Here is a 14,831-nt window from a genome sequence, read left to right on the forward strand (position 1 = left end):
ATAGACCTGACCACAATATTCCTTCATATGTCACCAAAAAAAAAACAACTGATGAACCCTAGTCCATCAATCCTATAGACAAATTCGAAAGGATAACTACTTTTATAACATTTTAACCCACTTCGGACCACATATATTAGCATTTAACATTTCTATAGACCAGGGGTCTCCAAACTTTTCAGTCCGAGGGCCGCATTAACTATCAAATTTCAGTTCGGGGGCCAGTTTCTTCCAGGCATGTCTTTGATTTTTCTGAGCAAAGTTCCTCAGTCATCACCAACAAACGATTTGTTCCTTGGACAAAAAGATCTCCGCGGGCCGGATGAGAGGACTTCGCGGGCCGCAGTTTGGAGACCCCTGCTATAGACCACCAACTTCCTCCTTTGTTACATCACGAATGAACCCACACTGAAGTCCCCCCCCCCCCCCATATAAATGTATAGAACAGTGGTCACTGGTACCCTCTTTTAAAATAGTAATTTCTTGTCTTCATTTCAACGTGTATATCTTCGCCCAAGTGAACCGACCATTGTTTGGTTTTCATATGGGCATACAAATCAATGTTTAAATTGATCCGTTCGTTTTTTTAAAGGAGTTTAATCTGTGAACAGGGATGTGTGGTGGTTTCTAGCTCAAGCAAGTTTGCAAAAACAAATCAGTGCTACATTTCTATGTATTTTATTTATGTGCATTATACTTCCCATTTGCACGTGATGATGCAAATTACAATGTGCTCATAATATAGGCCTTGTTCAGGGCTAACCATTGTGATATGAAGTGTGGGGTCAGATCTCACACTTGTAACATTGAAGCCAATTTTTCTCCAGGAGAGGTCTTGACCCAAAATGCTGATTGTTGATGGGAACTTAAAAAACAAGTCTGTAGTAACAAAAATACATCTATAATGTAAGTCACCCCTAAATAAAACACAAGAAAAATATCTTGTATTGAACTCATCAAATGCACATGTTAATATTTCTATACTGATTTGTCATATTTTAACATTTGTTCACAAAATAGTATGGTGTTACTTATAGATAATGTATGCACATTTTTACACATCAACAAAGAAAAAAAAACAAATCTGTTACAAAAAAATATAAAAATTTATTGCTGGTACTTGTATAAACATACCATTTCATCCGAAGAAACTTAAAAAAGTATATTTTAAAAATCTTAAAATATTTTTAAAAATTATCTAAAAAATGCTTCAACTGGTTAGCTGCCAGTTTGATCATACATACACAGTATCTTAAAATATTTGTATATACAGGAATGAACCTTTGATTACATTAAGTAAAAATAAAACATTTTATTTAAAAAATATTTGAGATAAGTTAACGAGCTAATCTTCACTTCTTTCATCAGCTGAGTCACCATTTGTTTCATCAATGTTTTTATCGCCATTAGATGCTGAGGTTTCATTTTGTTTTTTATCATCACCCGGGGTTGGAGTTTCATCTAAGTTTTTATCATACTTGGTTGCTGAGGTTTCATTTTGTTTTTTATCATCACCCGGGGTTGGAGTTTCATCTAATTTTTTATCACACTTGGTTGCCGAGGCTTCATTATTGTCACCTGAGGTTGAATCTTCATCTTGGCTTTCATTGGAGGTTTTATCTTGGGTTTTTCCTGAAGATTTATGTGGTGATCCAGGTGCCTAAAAAAGTTTAAATTGACATATCATGTATTTACTGTAATCTTTTTTAAAAAACTTGTACTGTGCAGCTGAAATATATTGAAACTGACAAATATAACAAAAAGAGATTAAGAATTTAATTTTTAAGAAGTCAGATTTTTTTTTAAACGTTTTATTTTACCACAATGTCTTTCCGCCCCCCCCCCCCCCTCCCCCAAATTTTCAGTTCCCGAACTTGCCTTTAAGCTACTTTCTGTCTAAATGATAATTTTTATTAAGGCCTCTTCAAACTCCACTAACTAATAAATGTCAGCAGAAATTACCGTGGAAAAATGCCAAGGCGGGGGTGCTTGGTCATCACAGCGTTTTAAAGCAAATTTCCAAACTCCATAGCCAGACAGACCTGTAGTGAACCAGCATTTCTCAACTGTGTACAGGCCTAGAAAATATGAGATAAAGGGAAGTCACTCTAAACTTCAATTTTTGGTACAGTAGCCACTCATGATATAAAACATAAAATCATGCATCTAGTTAATATTAATAATTTTCATTTGGATAAATTCATTATGACTGTGGTGAAATAATAGAAGTTGCATTTTTAAAAATTTTAACACTCTAAGCAAACAAAAAAATTATCCTTAATTAAATAAATGATGATTTTTTTAAAAATTTGAATGAAAATTTAAAGAAACAAACAAGTTACCATCATATCTGTACCCCTCTTCAGGAGCAAATGGACTGTCCAGTTTGTAGCCTCTGATAACACGTACAGGATTTTTAGTTTCCACATTTCTGTTAAGAGCTAAATTGCCTCTGGTTAATGTTTGATCTTTTGACTGCGGAGCTGTACGTAGGTTCTGTAGAAATTATGTGGTATATTTAATTCAACAAATTAGGATAGAGGTAATAAATTATAGGCGTGAATACACAAAAGGAAATATTGAATTTTTAAGGTAACTGTTATTAAATGTGTACATAAAAAATATGTTACCTTAGGGTTAGCTTTAGTGCCTTTCAAATCTCTACCCCCTGGAGAAAAAGGTTTTAAATTATAAAGCAAACATTTTTATTATTTGATATTATCTCTGTTCAAATGCTTGATGTAATATAGCTTTTGTATTTAATGGACCTGTACTGATTACATTTTTACAATACATTCTTCTGACATACTAGATGTATCATCCTTTGGCTATGCAATTCAATATGTATCACAATCAAACAATGAATAAATCTAAATGAGCATTTTAAAAACATTTCAATGAAGGAGCAGACATTTTGCAGAAAATGTTTACTTATCTATGCATCTTTCAACCAATATTCAGATCCCTTTGGAAAAGTTATTCAGGGTTCATTTTCAAACAATTTAACCCCAAATAATACATATTACAATATACAAAAACAAAGCTAGATAATCAAGTAAGTATTCTGTGTAAATTTTTTCTCATTTACTCACCTTCTCCGGTGTAGGTAAAACATTCTCCAAGGTCGACATCATCTTCATAACCTCCTGACAGAGCTATGGAGTAGGCTCCGTTTTCACCCCCGTGAATACCAGCAACAGTTGGCCTACAAGAACAACAGAAAAGTTATGAACTGATGACTTCTTCTTCGTTCTTAATTTTAGTGTTGGAAGGGATCCCCTCCAACACAATTAAGGATACGTGTCAACTGGTTGTGCGCTACTCAACTGGTTGTGCACCATTGAGGCTATCAACTCCGATTTCAGCCTGCTTTTCTTTTTGGATTTGCTTCCATAGCCTTTGTCCAACCAAGAACCAACTACAAGGCAGCAGTTGTTTGATTTTGGAGTTTTCTCTCCTAGAAGAGTGGCTGTCCCCAGCTAACGAGCCTCATCTGCCTGAGGGTTCGAACTCGAGACTTTTCGGTTTAGCAACCATGAGCTTTAACGACTCGACCAGGCCGACCCCTAACCGATGACTGATATTTTAACAATTATAGAGCTAATGTGCTGTAGATATACATAGAAAGAAGAAAAGTTCCCTTTCAGACCTGGCAGCCCAAAGGACATGACTATGACTTCAGCATATGAAGGGATGGTGTGGTCAGCACTATACCCAGCTGCCTTTACTTTCCTAAAGTAAGTCAGGTAACCATCTGAGTTGGGTGGACTCAGGGACTTGCTTGGGACTCTTAGACCCAAACTTGAGACTTTCAAACAAATGCTCTACCATTTGACTACCCAGCCCCATGTAGACAAACATAACTTAAAAATAATGAATTGGAAAGTAAGTGAGAGATTGATTGGTAAACTATCAGGACTTAAAATAACACTTGGTGAATGAGCCATAGAAAGAAAGAAAGACCTACTGGAAAAGATCTTTTCAAAGGGAGATGGGAGATGTTGGATTGAAATGGTCTGAAGTGAAGAAAATATCCAGCGATAAAGTTCACTGGTTTAGGTATGTCCTCAGTATTAAGCTCATAAGTGAGTAAAAAGGAACAGAAAGAAGTTAATGTGTTGGATTGTGGGGAGACTAGTTTTAAAACCTACACACCTATGTATCCCATCTCTGCAACATTCCATGCGTGTCAGCCACGTTGTACCAACTTCAACTCCTGAAAGTTTTATAATCTGATAGTAAAAATTTGAATTATTTAACTTATAATAAAAACTGAGGCTAAATAATGGTGTAGGCCTAGTTCATGTTTCTTGGATACAACTATTCAACATGTAGAGGGGATAGAAGCAGGCGTTGTTACTAAAATAGCAATGTAAACAGAAAGTGATATGTGATATAACTTTCTGTTTACATAACTATTCAACATGAATAAGGGGTGAAATTTAACAACTGAAATATATTAGTATGACTTAAGAAGGATATTAGTTCAATACATTCCTTTTAAATCTCCAACCTATAATTTTATTCCATTTTCAGTCACTATAAATATTTAAAAAATAAGGAGTATATTTCTTGCTGATTTCTAGTACAGATGAATTAAGTGGTTCTTAACATTTTTGGAGGTACTGAACAATTAGTTTCATTTACTTATTCAACAAACCCTTCTTAGAATTCTATTGTCCACACTGACAAAATTCAATCATGATTCATATAAATCGGTTGTGTGTCTTGAACTCCACCAAACCACTGGGGTTCAACCCAACCTGGACTAATTACAACAGAGATGAACAATAAAGCTGTAAATTCTTTAACGAATAAATTTATAAAAATATATCACTAACCAGGAACTGCACCATAAAAGTTTGGTCTGTTAGCTTGTAATTTTTGTGGGCGTTCAGTTTCTTCTTCATCATTATCAACAAAGTTTACTGCATCCAAATTGGGAACCTAAAATTTAATGAAATCTTCATCAATAAATGATATGGCCTACTTGAAAAAGCTTTCAATATTAGACTATCCCATTTTGTGACACATTTGTCCTCTACTGGATTATAAAATGTAAAATAAAATAAATTATTTTTAAATGTTCAATTAATCTTTAGGTCATTAAATCGTGAAGTGTGGGGGAGAGAAGCCCATTTGTCAATAAGCCTTGCCATTATATTCATATATCATCCAAATAGTTTTGTAACAAATTAAAGTCATCAGCTGATTAATTACAGTTACAATCCAGGGTACTTAAAAGTAAATCAGTTAATGAACCAGTACTAGAGTAAGGAATAAGAGTTCATAATTTATAGTACAAAGTTGAGGATTGGTGTTACCAGTGTCAAACAACAGACTCTTCTGAAAGCAGGTTGTTAGAAGAACTGTGAAATCAGATTAATTGTTAGGGTCAGAAACTAGGGTTAAGGCTGTGGTAGGACTTAGCAGAGGGGGGGGGGGGGGGTGCGGACCGCACCGGGTGACACTATTTGGGGCGGTGACACCAAGGCAAAAAATAGTATGGGGGGGGGGGGGGGGGGGGGGAAGTTTGAGGGGGGAAGGGTGCAAATTAAAAATTTGTCCCCGGTAAGGGGACCTCTGAGGGGGTGACACCATTAAGTGCCGCTCCGGGTGACACCAGACCTCGCTACGCCACTGGGACTTAGGTTCAGGTTTGGGATAGCATTAGCAAGTTATTTAGCATTTAGTTTACTAGGAATAGCTTAACACCTCTTTTTGAAGAGAATGTCGGAATTGTGTCTTTAATAGACACTGATTTAGAGAAGAAATTGGTTCTGTCACACTTTGTTAAAAGTAAACTACGAGTTCAAAATAAAAAAGTAAATAAATTAAAATCATAAAAGATATTTAGTTAGAACTATAGCAATAAGTGTTAACCCCCCCCCCCCCCCCCCCCCCCCTCTTGAAATTCCCAGTAGAACAAAAAGCCCCAGAGTGTGTGAATATTCCAACCTGTCCTTGTAGCCTTGCAGATTTGCGTCTGGATCCATACAATGAACCACCGATAATATCATCAGCTGGTGCTGGCCTTTTCCTCTCATTTTTCTTTGTACTTGTAGGTTTTGAAACATTTTTTTGTCTGATAACACGAGGCAGAGATTTGAACTGAAATAAAAAAATTTAAAATATAACCTAATGCCTATAGATAGGCTAATTAAAATTAAACTAATATTCACAAAAATCCAGATCTCATCTTATCCACCCACTCAAAACTCCAATTGATTTTATTTTGAAGTACAATTGCTTCCTAAAATATTTATTCAGTAGGCCTATATTTATCAATTCTATTATTACAGTTAAAAATAATGTCTTTTTAAAAAGAGAAATAACAGCTAAAATTCAGTTAGGCCCTACTAACATAACTGAAATGCAAAAGTGTCTGAAACTCATGGCCATGCTACTTCCCCCCTCCCCACAGGATGCCTTTCTCACTAAAAATACTAGACTCTAGATCTAGATACTAGTTAAAAAAACTGATCAGGCCTAGATCTAGACTAGATCATGATAGTAGATCAGGAATCTAGATCTAGAACAATACAAAAATACAATGAAATAAAAAATCATTTTTTTTTTGTAACTACCGGGTCCAAAAGACCAAATGAAGCCAAAACTCGACGGTTGTCTTCTAAATTTTTTATCCTTATTGATTCGTAGTCACACATTGTGGTGGGCTAAATGAATTATTATTCTTAAATAATAGTGAATAATCAATTAATCAATAATGTCAGTGTTAGATTTTTGGTCTAAGTATATCGACTCTTTCGAGGGTGGTGGCACAATCAGAGCACAGAATATATAGTTTTTGGATATTCCTAATTTTTACTTAATCTCGCGCCAAGCAAAAATAGGGGCCTAACTAAATTATTTTAGAGCAGTATATTACAGTGTAATTTTTTAAAGTTAAAACATTTATAATGCATAATTGATTTAATTATTTTTTAAATATATCATATTATAATCGAACTTATTGAGTTTAGTATTTTTTAAGCGTAAATTTGATTCGCATTTATTATGGCACACCTCGTTAAACTTTTAAAGTTTCTTCACTTTTAATCTCCCTTCCCCCCACCCCATTTGCAGCCTACGCTAATTTGAGTGATAATAATTTATATACAGGGGAGGGTGTCATTGATATAATGAAAGTCAAACGCACCTGTAATCTAGGTTTTATGTGTGATACGTTATGATAGGGGGGGGGGCGTATTAATTTTTGGTTGATAAAAAAATGGGTTTAGCGGAATAAAAAGGCATTTGGGCTTTTAAAATAAGTTTATTATATAATGCAGTTCCCTATTAAAACACTTTTATTAACTAGATCTAGAATCTATATTTAAATCATATTAAAATATAGTTTTTTTTCCCGTTAAAAAACAATCAACCTCTGCCAAATTGAGTCAAAATGCTCTACCACTTAGATCTACTTATTTCAGGAACCTTAAAACATTTTGTCATGCAAAGACCTACTTTCTTTCACTTTTTAAACTTGAACTAAACATTAAAAAAAAATTAATCCAGACAGGTTTAGAGCTAAATTACTTTAAAAAGTAATATGGGAGCTATAATTTAAAAATCCAATGTTATTTAAAAATACAAACTGGTATGTCTTACCATGAAGAACTGTTTATAACAATATAAAGCACTATGTAAATAAATCTTCCCATTACATGAGACTGTGTGCCACAGTACAAAAGCTGTGGGTAAGCAGCAGTAAGATACAGTACTATGTAAACATATTTTTCCATTACCTAAAAGTGTCTGGCTGGGGGAAACTGGCTTCTTGTCACTTGTCGATGGCTTCAACTCTTGAAAATTGTATCACCAAAATTATTTCTTTTAACAACTTAAGACACTTTCTTGCTAAGCTTTAACTTTCAAGTACATTAACAACACAAAAACATTTTTCAAATTTCTCTTTTTTTTATTGGTTTCATAAAAATGAGTTGACTTTACACTAATTACAGAGTCGCAACAACAAGGTGTATTTCATCAGATATATTTTCAATAAAGCTTACACATGGACAAACAAAATGACATTATTGCCTTATTTTCATTAGGTTCTATAACTATATGTACAGTAATATGTCTTGATAATTGAGAATATTTACAAATGCTTAATTAAGCATAACATATGGTACACTACATTTTGTGCTGGCAAAGCTATTACATTTTACTTCAGAAACAAAAATTTTTTTAGAAAATCTTAATTTTTTCAAATAAATGTTAAAATGATATTTTACTTTAAACATGTAATTTTAAAAAAATACTTCTCTTCTGTTCACACCAAAATTATGATTATAGAAAAGCTAAAAAAATTTAAATAAAACATCTTTAGCACTGGATATTTAGTCACATAGATATTCAGATTCCAGCACATGGGGGTAGGGAGGACAAATATATGCCAACCTTTGTGCCTTGCCATAATCACATCACTGTATTTACACCTCAAAAGTTTCATCCTTTATGTCAGTCTGTGACATAACACAGTTAAATATTTTGGCTTCCATTAATCAACCAAAACAAAACAACCCAGTTCATATATTATTGTAACATTTAAAGTTATGACAGATTTGAAGCTATACTATACTGTCTTGTGCTTTTCAACAAATTTTTTTTTTTAATTTACCTGATATTAAGGTAAATATGTCAATGCAGTAACTAAAAACACCACATTCTGGTGAAATGCTTAACTCTGCCTTAAAAATGCAATAAATTCTAAACAGTTTGTAAAAAAAAAATTATTTTTTATTTCCCTGACGATGATGAAGGTTTTTTAGATAATGACCCAACTGCTGGAATGATGGTGGCTTTTGTACCTGTGGCCATAGCTGTCAGATTAACAACACCTGGATTCTGTGAGGCTGATGGGATTTTGGAAACATGAATAATACTTGCTGGCTGGGCATCCCATTTTGTCTTTCTCTTTTTCTCATCTGCAACAATATTGAAAGATTTTTACACTTAATAAGCATTTCAAATACCAAGATCGATTTTTCTAGAAGTTTAAATATCACATTCATATATTCAAGGTGGAGAAGTCCACATAGCAAAATCTTAGATTTTTAGAACTTAAAAATACCATATATATATACAGATAAGATCAAACATTGAAGGTGAAAAGACTTAACTTACCTGAAGGACCAACACTTCCATCTGCAGAAGCTGGTTTCTTTGTGCCCGTCATAAATTCAATCTTAACAAGAAAGAAATAAAAACGAATCTTTATTTTAAAACCTTACTTTTAAAGCCTGTAGGCCATGTTTTTAGATTAAATGCTAGCAAAAATAATTAAATATTTTAAAGACCTAAAAGAAAAATGTTTTCTTTGCAAAATATTAAAAAAAGTTAATTTTTCTCAACATAAAAACTTACTTTAGTTCTTTCCTTCTTTTCCTTCTCTCTTCGTTCCATATCTTTTCTTTGTAGCTTATCTGCAAGAAATTCATTAAAGTGTTAAAAATCGGTATTATTAAAAAGATATCAGTATCAAAAATACTTCAAAATGAAGTAAAGGAGTGAGTTATTCTACAATTTAATAAGTCATTATTGAGTTATATATAAGTGATATCTGGGTAAAACCTATTATGTTCATAACCTAAAGAGATTACCAAATGACACTGAAAAACTTACCTAACTCATCATAGAATGACTCTTTTCCCCATATATGAGGGTCATATATTTCCTAAAGAAAAAAATTAATAACTTTTAATAAGTTAGAAGAAAACAGAAATACACCATCAAAAAGTTGACCATCCATTAATTTTTTAAATTCATCTTTTTACACTCAATTTCACTAGGTCGGACAATAAATAACTTTATTTTAATGACTGAAAAACTTCAACTTACAGGTGGGAAATTTGTTCCTTTCTCATCAATGTGACAATAGTCTATAAGTTTTTCATAAATACTGTAAATATAAAATTGCATCATGAAAATATATACACAATTGATGTAATAAAATATAAAAAGTATAGACAAGCAAAAAGATCTATGGAGAAAAAGAATTTCTATATTGAAATTCTGAATGGTCATGCATTGAACAGCCTTTCATTAAATCAATTATAGTTAAGTTAAACACATAGTGAAAAAGAAATGTTACTGAAAATTTACTGGCATACAGTTTTAGTAGTATATTCAGCAGCTTTGCTGTATTCTTTAAAGACATCCCATTATGAGAAGTTTATTAACTTATATGATATCATTAAATGATTAATTCTATGAGGAATTCCTTGTGAATTCCTATGATGACTTTCTGATACACAAAGACAATTTAATTACCTGGGATTCCTAAAATTCTTTTTGCTCTGTATAGCCCTATTCAAATCAAGCCCCTCTCTTCTCATTCTTTCATACATGTCTTCAATTTTTTTCTGTAACAGAAATAGTTTACACAAAGACCTTTAAACATGTAAATGTCTGTTTCATTTTTTTAAAAATAACTGAAAATTAAAATTTATTCATGCAAGTCTTGAACCTTTTTCTGTAACAAAAACAGTATACACGAAGGCAATTGCATATGTAATTTATTGATTCTAATAATATAACAAAATATTAAATAGAAAATGAAAACCAAGATTCAAATTAACTAACCTGTAACTGGACAGAACATTTTCCTGTAGGTTCTGGTGGGATTTTAATATCATCACTAGCCATATTCTGGACGCTTCTCGAAAGTATAGCTTTAGAAATCGAAGGTAAATAAAATATTGAGTGAGATAGATAACACAACACAGTATTTAGTTAAAAGCAAATATACTTTTTTCCTTATTAGATAAAGTGATAAAATTCAAATTTTAAAAGTTATCAAATCATAATTGCATTAATGTGTTGCTCAACCATTGACAATTATTTTGGATAAGAAAGGCATCCTAGTCCTAGGGATGGACGGGGGAAGTAGCATGAGTTTCAGACACTTTTGCATTTCAGTAATGTTAGTGTTAGTAACTGAATTTTAGCTGTTATTTCTCTTTTTAAAAAGACATTTTTATATTTTAAAGACAACACTACTTACAAGCATCTGTGGATGTGAGTTCTGGACTGTTTGAATCACTCAGCTGGAAATAAAAGTTAAAAATAAAAATGAATGTTACGATCATCAATTATTAAAATCATACATTGTTTCCCTAAATTTTAGACTTTTTAAAGACAATTTTTAAAAAATCAGCTGTAAACAAAAACATAAATATGAGATACCATGTCAAAAAAAAAAAAAAGAGAAATGTTTTGCATCGTTGGAAATAAACAAAAAAAAAAAAACAGAATACAAATGAATGGAAAAGTAGAAATTTATTTACCTCTGGGGTTTCCTCTTCTTCAATCTCTTCACTTGAGCTATTTTCATCCAGGTCTTCATCTGGACCATAAGATACCAAGCGCGTAGCTAAAAATAATGAGAATATTTATTAAACCAAAGAAAAGCCTAAATTTATAATTAAATTAATTTATAATTATCAATTGAATAAAAATACATATAAATAATTGAAACATTGTGATGTCTGACAGTACCTTTCTTTCCCGGTTTCACTGACCCTTGACTGGAGGGAGAATCTGTATTAACTGCGTCGGAGACTGCTAACCTCCTATTAAATTCTGATATGTGTGGGGAGTGACGGTGGCGCTGTTGACTGTGTGTGTGACCATCCTCATCATCAGATATAAGCTCAGCTGGACTCACTTCTGGTTCTTTTCTTGCTTCACTTTTATCTTCACTATCTCTTTCTGTGGCTGGGGAGACTTTGTCAGTGTCTTTTTCGAGGTAAGTCATTTGTGATTCAAATGGAATCTCCCCAGAAACAGAATCATGTGTTTCTTCTTCCATTTTAGCATCGTCTAAAGCAAAATCATTTGGATTGTTTTTAGAATTGTTCTTGGAGTCGTTTTCTTCTTCATCTGAGTCTGCATAGTCCATTTGAAGGGATGATATAATTGAGTTGCTGTCATGTCGCATCATTCTTATAAACTGGCTTCTGTAAAAAGAAAGATTTAAATAAAGTAGCTGAAAGCTATAACAGTTTATTGAGAACGTAATTGCTTTGTTAGGCATAATCTATAGATTAGATCTTGACATGGTCACTTGAACTATTATCGGAAAAAAAGCAAGGAGTAGGCCTATTGTTTAGTATTACTTTTACTTTTATGACTGACAAAACTCTTATGAAAATACTTAAATAGGTGGGTTAATGAGTAGACATAGTTTAGCAAGTGATATTAATTGTATTTACTAGGCACTAGGCCTTGCCTATTTTTTAAATTATTTAGGGACTAAATATAATATATTATTAATTAATTAGTCTACCAGTTAATTTGGGGAGGGGTGAACAGAAACACTCCTTTTTAATTTTAAGAAGATTCCATTATTTATTAAATAGGCTCTGTTTATTCACAAACATTGTGCCATTATTGGCCAATTGGACACTGATAACACATCCAGCATACACTCTGAGCTCTGAATGTAATTTATCTAGTCACAAATCTAGTATCGTATCTACAGTCAGTATCTAATAGTATCTATCTACTGTATCTACTGAGCTACTCTAGAATAGAACTAGATTCTAGATCTAGCCAATCTAATCTAACGTAAGTTAAGCTAGATCTAGATTCTAGATTCAAGATTGAGTTTTAGTTATTTTACGGTGAGTCAATAACTAGTAACTAGATCTATTTCAAAAACAGTGTGTCATGTTATGTAACTGAACATCATCTGAGAGTGGCTGAGATTTGAAAAATTTGAGCTGGACTGAGACACAGACGGTCAGTAGTCACTTGAGTCAGTGAGACACAGACACACTACAGGACAGATTAAGATTTGCAACTTGAGTTTGGTAGATCCAAATAATGGTTACAATAATTTTGAAGCACACAGATCTCGATCTAGGCTATTTATCAAAAAACACTTTAACATTACAACTTTTGAAAATTTCATTTAACTTAAGTTTAAAATGTCTAGTTCTTTTATTTAAATATAAAGAAAGTCAACCTGTTTTTTCAAACGTAAACAACACGTCTTAAAATCACCGGAAGCGAATTACCTGGTTTAATCAACTCCCATTAGCTCCCCTTAAATAAAATTTTATAAATACCTACAAAACAAATTAAGTTTTACAAGTTTTTATTAAATAATTAATGGCAATATAATATACATAGTTGCTCCAAGTTATTATTTTTTCTTAGCTTAATTTATTTTTATAGGCCTATATATTTATCACAGGGAAATGAAAAATAATTAGAAAATTAATTATAATACACAAAAGAATGCATTCAGTTAATAATATATATATACCTATATATAATATATATATATATATATATTTATATACATATAGGCCTATATATATTGTTGCAATTGGTGTTACCCCTACCATTTTGCCTAATGGCGTCAATTTGTGCACACATTATATTAACCCAACACTTAATTCATGTGGAAAAAGCATCGTTTTCATCGTAAATTATTAGATTTTGGTGTTACCCCCCCCCCCCCCTCCCTCGTTGATTGGCTTATCAGTTATTCAATATGCTCAACAAAACCTTTTTTCCTCTGTAAATTTTGTAATTTCGTAGTTGGTATCACACACCCCCCCCTCCCTCTGGGTGATAGTTTTAAAGTGTATACAGTTAATAGTAGGGGGCGGAGTGGTCTAGTGGTAGAGAGCTGGACTGCTAACCCGTAAGTCTTGAGCTCGAATACGGGTTCAAGTCAGTAGACCGTCCCCGAGTCCACCCAACTCTGATGGGTACCTAACTCACGTTAGGAAAAGTAAAGGCGGCTGGGCATAGTGATGACCACACTATCTCTTCATATGCTGAGGTCACAGAAACAAGTGAACTCTACTTCACTTGCCCGTCAGGTTTGAAAGGGAACTTTTTACACTTAATAGTAAAGATGCTTATCTATAGTTAGTTATTAATAAAGGTGGACTCACTCTAATTAATCATTAATTGAACTGGCAAGAAGCATATTTCTTATATATATTTTGCAACTTAAAATTTTGCCATGGTGTCACCCTCCCCCCCTATATGGTGTCATCTGTAGCACCCCCATAAAAAAAACCTCTGCTGTCTTTGGTACTATAAAATATAAAAAATTACATATGATCATATTAACATGTATTAAATGTTAATAACACTACTGTCCCATACTGTAGAATTCAGTGAGAATTAAGTTTTAATATGTTTAAAGATACAACCATATTGGTTGAATGAAATTTAACTAGGCTAAATTGAGTGAGTGGGATGGCGTAGTTGGTTGGTAGAATGTAAAGCTGCTAACCTGAAAGCCTCGAGTTCAAATCTCGGGTTTGTGTCAGAAATACATCAGAGTTCACCAAACTCACATTAGGGACAATAAAGGCAGCTGGGCATAGTACTGACTACACTATCCCTTCTTATGCCAAGGTCACAGAAACAGGTAACCTCTACTTCACCTACCCCATGGACCATCAGGTTCAAAATGGTATTTTACTTTTTATTTTAAACTGATTGTAACATTATCATCTTTTCCCGTTTGTGCCCAAGACACATGGGGCAGATGAAGTAGAGTTCATATGTTTCAATGACCCCAGCATACAATGGTATAGTGTGGTCAGCACTATACCCAGCTGCCTTTGTTTTCCTAATGTGAGTCAGGTACCCATCAGAGCTAGGTGGACTCAGGGATGTCTAACTGACTCAAGCCTGGGATTAGAACTTGAGACTTTCAGGAAAGCAATCGTAAGCTCTACTATTCGACCATGCTTTTAAACTTATGTTAGGTTAGGTTTGCCTGTCGTCCCTCCTGACAAATTATTTTATTATAATTATAATTTATGGCATCACATAATACCTTCAACATC

At 33.1% G+C, this 14,831-nt stretch overlaps 2 protein-coding genes across 2 annotated transcripts; both read right to left on the bottom strand.

The window, feature by feature from the left end:
- Window positions 1–1,118: 1,118 nt before the first annotated feature.
- Window positions 1,119–6,771, bottom strand: LOC131939900 (uncharacterized). Its single transcript, XM_059298434.1, has 9 exons — window positions 6,588–6,771; window positions 5,959–6,111; window positions 4,842–4,947; window positions 4,156–4,216; window positions 3,093–3,205; window positions 2,631–2,668; window positions 2,343–2,496; window positions 1,963–2,078; window positions 1,119–1,660 (listed from the first exon to the last, which is right to left on the bottom strand). The coding sequence occupies exons 1-9, from the start codon at window positions 6,666–6,668 to the stop codon at window positions 1,346–1,348; spliced, it is 1,137 nt and encodes a 378-aa protein (XP_059154417.1). The 5' UTR covers window positions 6,669–6,771; the 3' UTR covers window positions 1,119–1,345.
- Window positions 6,772–7,920: 1,149 nt separating this feature from the next.
- LOC131939909 (SAP30-binding protein) lies at window positions 7,921–13,033 on the bottom strand. Its single transcript, XM_059298447.1, has 11 exons — window positions 12,980–13,033; window positions 11,509–11,969; window positions 11,298–11,383; window positions 11,015–11,057; window positions 10,594–10,682; window positions 10,282–10,373; window positions 9,850–9,910; window positions 9,634–9,685; window positions 9,376–9,434; window positions 9,136–9,196; window positions 7,921–8,936 (listed from the first exon to the last, which is right to left on the bottom strand). The coding sequence occupies exons 2-11, from the start codon at window positions 11,951–11,953 to the stop codon at window positions 8,749–8,751; spliced, it is 1,176 nt and encodes a 391-aa protein (XP_059154430.1). The 5' UTR covers window positions 11,954–11,969; window positions 12,980–13,033; the 3' UTR covers window positions 7,921–8,748.
- Between the last annotated feature and the right edge of the window lie 1,798 nt (window positions 13,034–14,831).

The sequence above is a fragment of the Physella acuta genome, unplaced genomic scaffold (genome assembly GCF_028476545.2).
Source record: "Physella acuta isolate Inbredline_101_S28 unplaced genomic scaffold, ASM2847654v3 ptg000300l, whole genome shotgun sequence".
Lineage (NCBI taxonomy): Eukaryota > Metazoa > Mollusca > Gastropoda > Physidae > Physella > Physella acuta.

Excerpts from the sequence above, each read along its gene's own strand:
- LOC131939909 (XM_059298447.1), bottom strand. The coding sequence starts at position 11,953 with ATGATGCGACATGACAGCAACTCAATTATATCATCCCTTCAAATGGAC. Across the intron at positions 9,911-10,281 it reads AAGAATTTTAGGAATCCCAG|TATTTATGAAAAACTTATAG; the intron begins GTAATTAAATTG and ends TTATATTTACAG. Across the intron at positions 9,435-9,633 it reads GTCATTCTATGATGAGTTAG|ATAAGCTACAAAGAAAAGAT; the intron begins GTAAGTTTTTCA and ends AATTTCTTGCAG.
- LOC131939900 (XM_059298434.1), bottom strand. The coding sequence starts at position 6,668 with ATGTGTGACTACGAATCAATAAGGATAAAAAATTTAGAAGACAACCGT. Across the intron at positions 4,217-4,841 it reads CTTTTATGGTGCAGTTCCTG|GAGTTGAAGTTGGTACAACG; the intron begins GTTAGTGATATA and ends TAAAACTTTCAG. Across the intron at positions 3,206-4,155 it reads TGCAGAGATGGGATACATAG|GCCAACTGTTGCTGGTATTC; the intron begins GTGTGTAGGTTT and ends TTGTTCTTGTAG.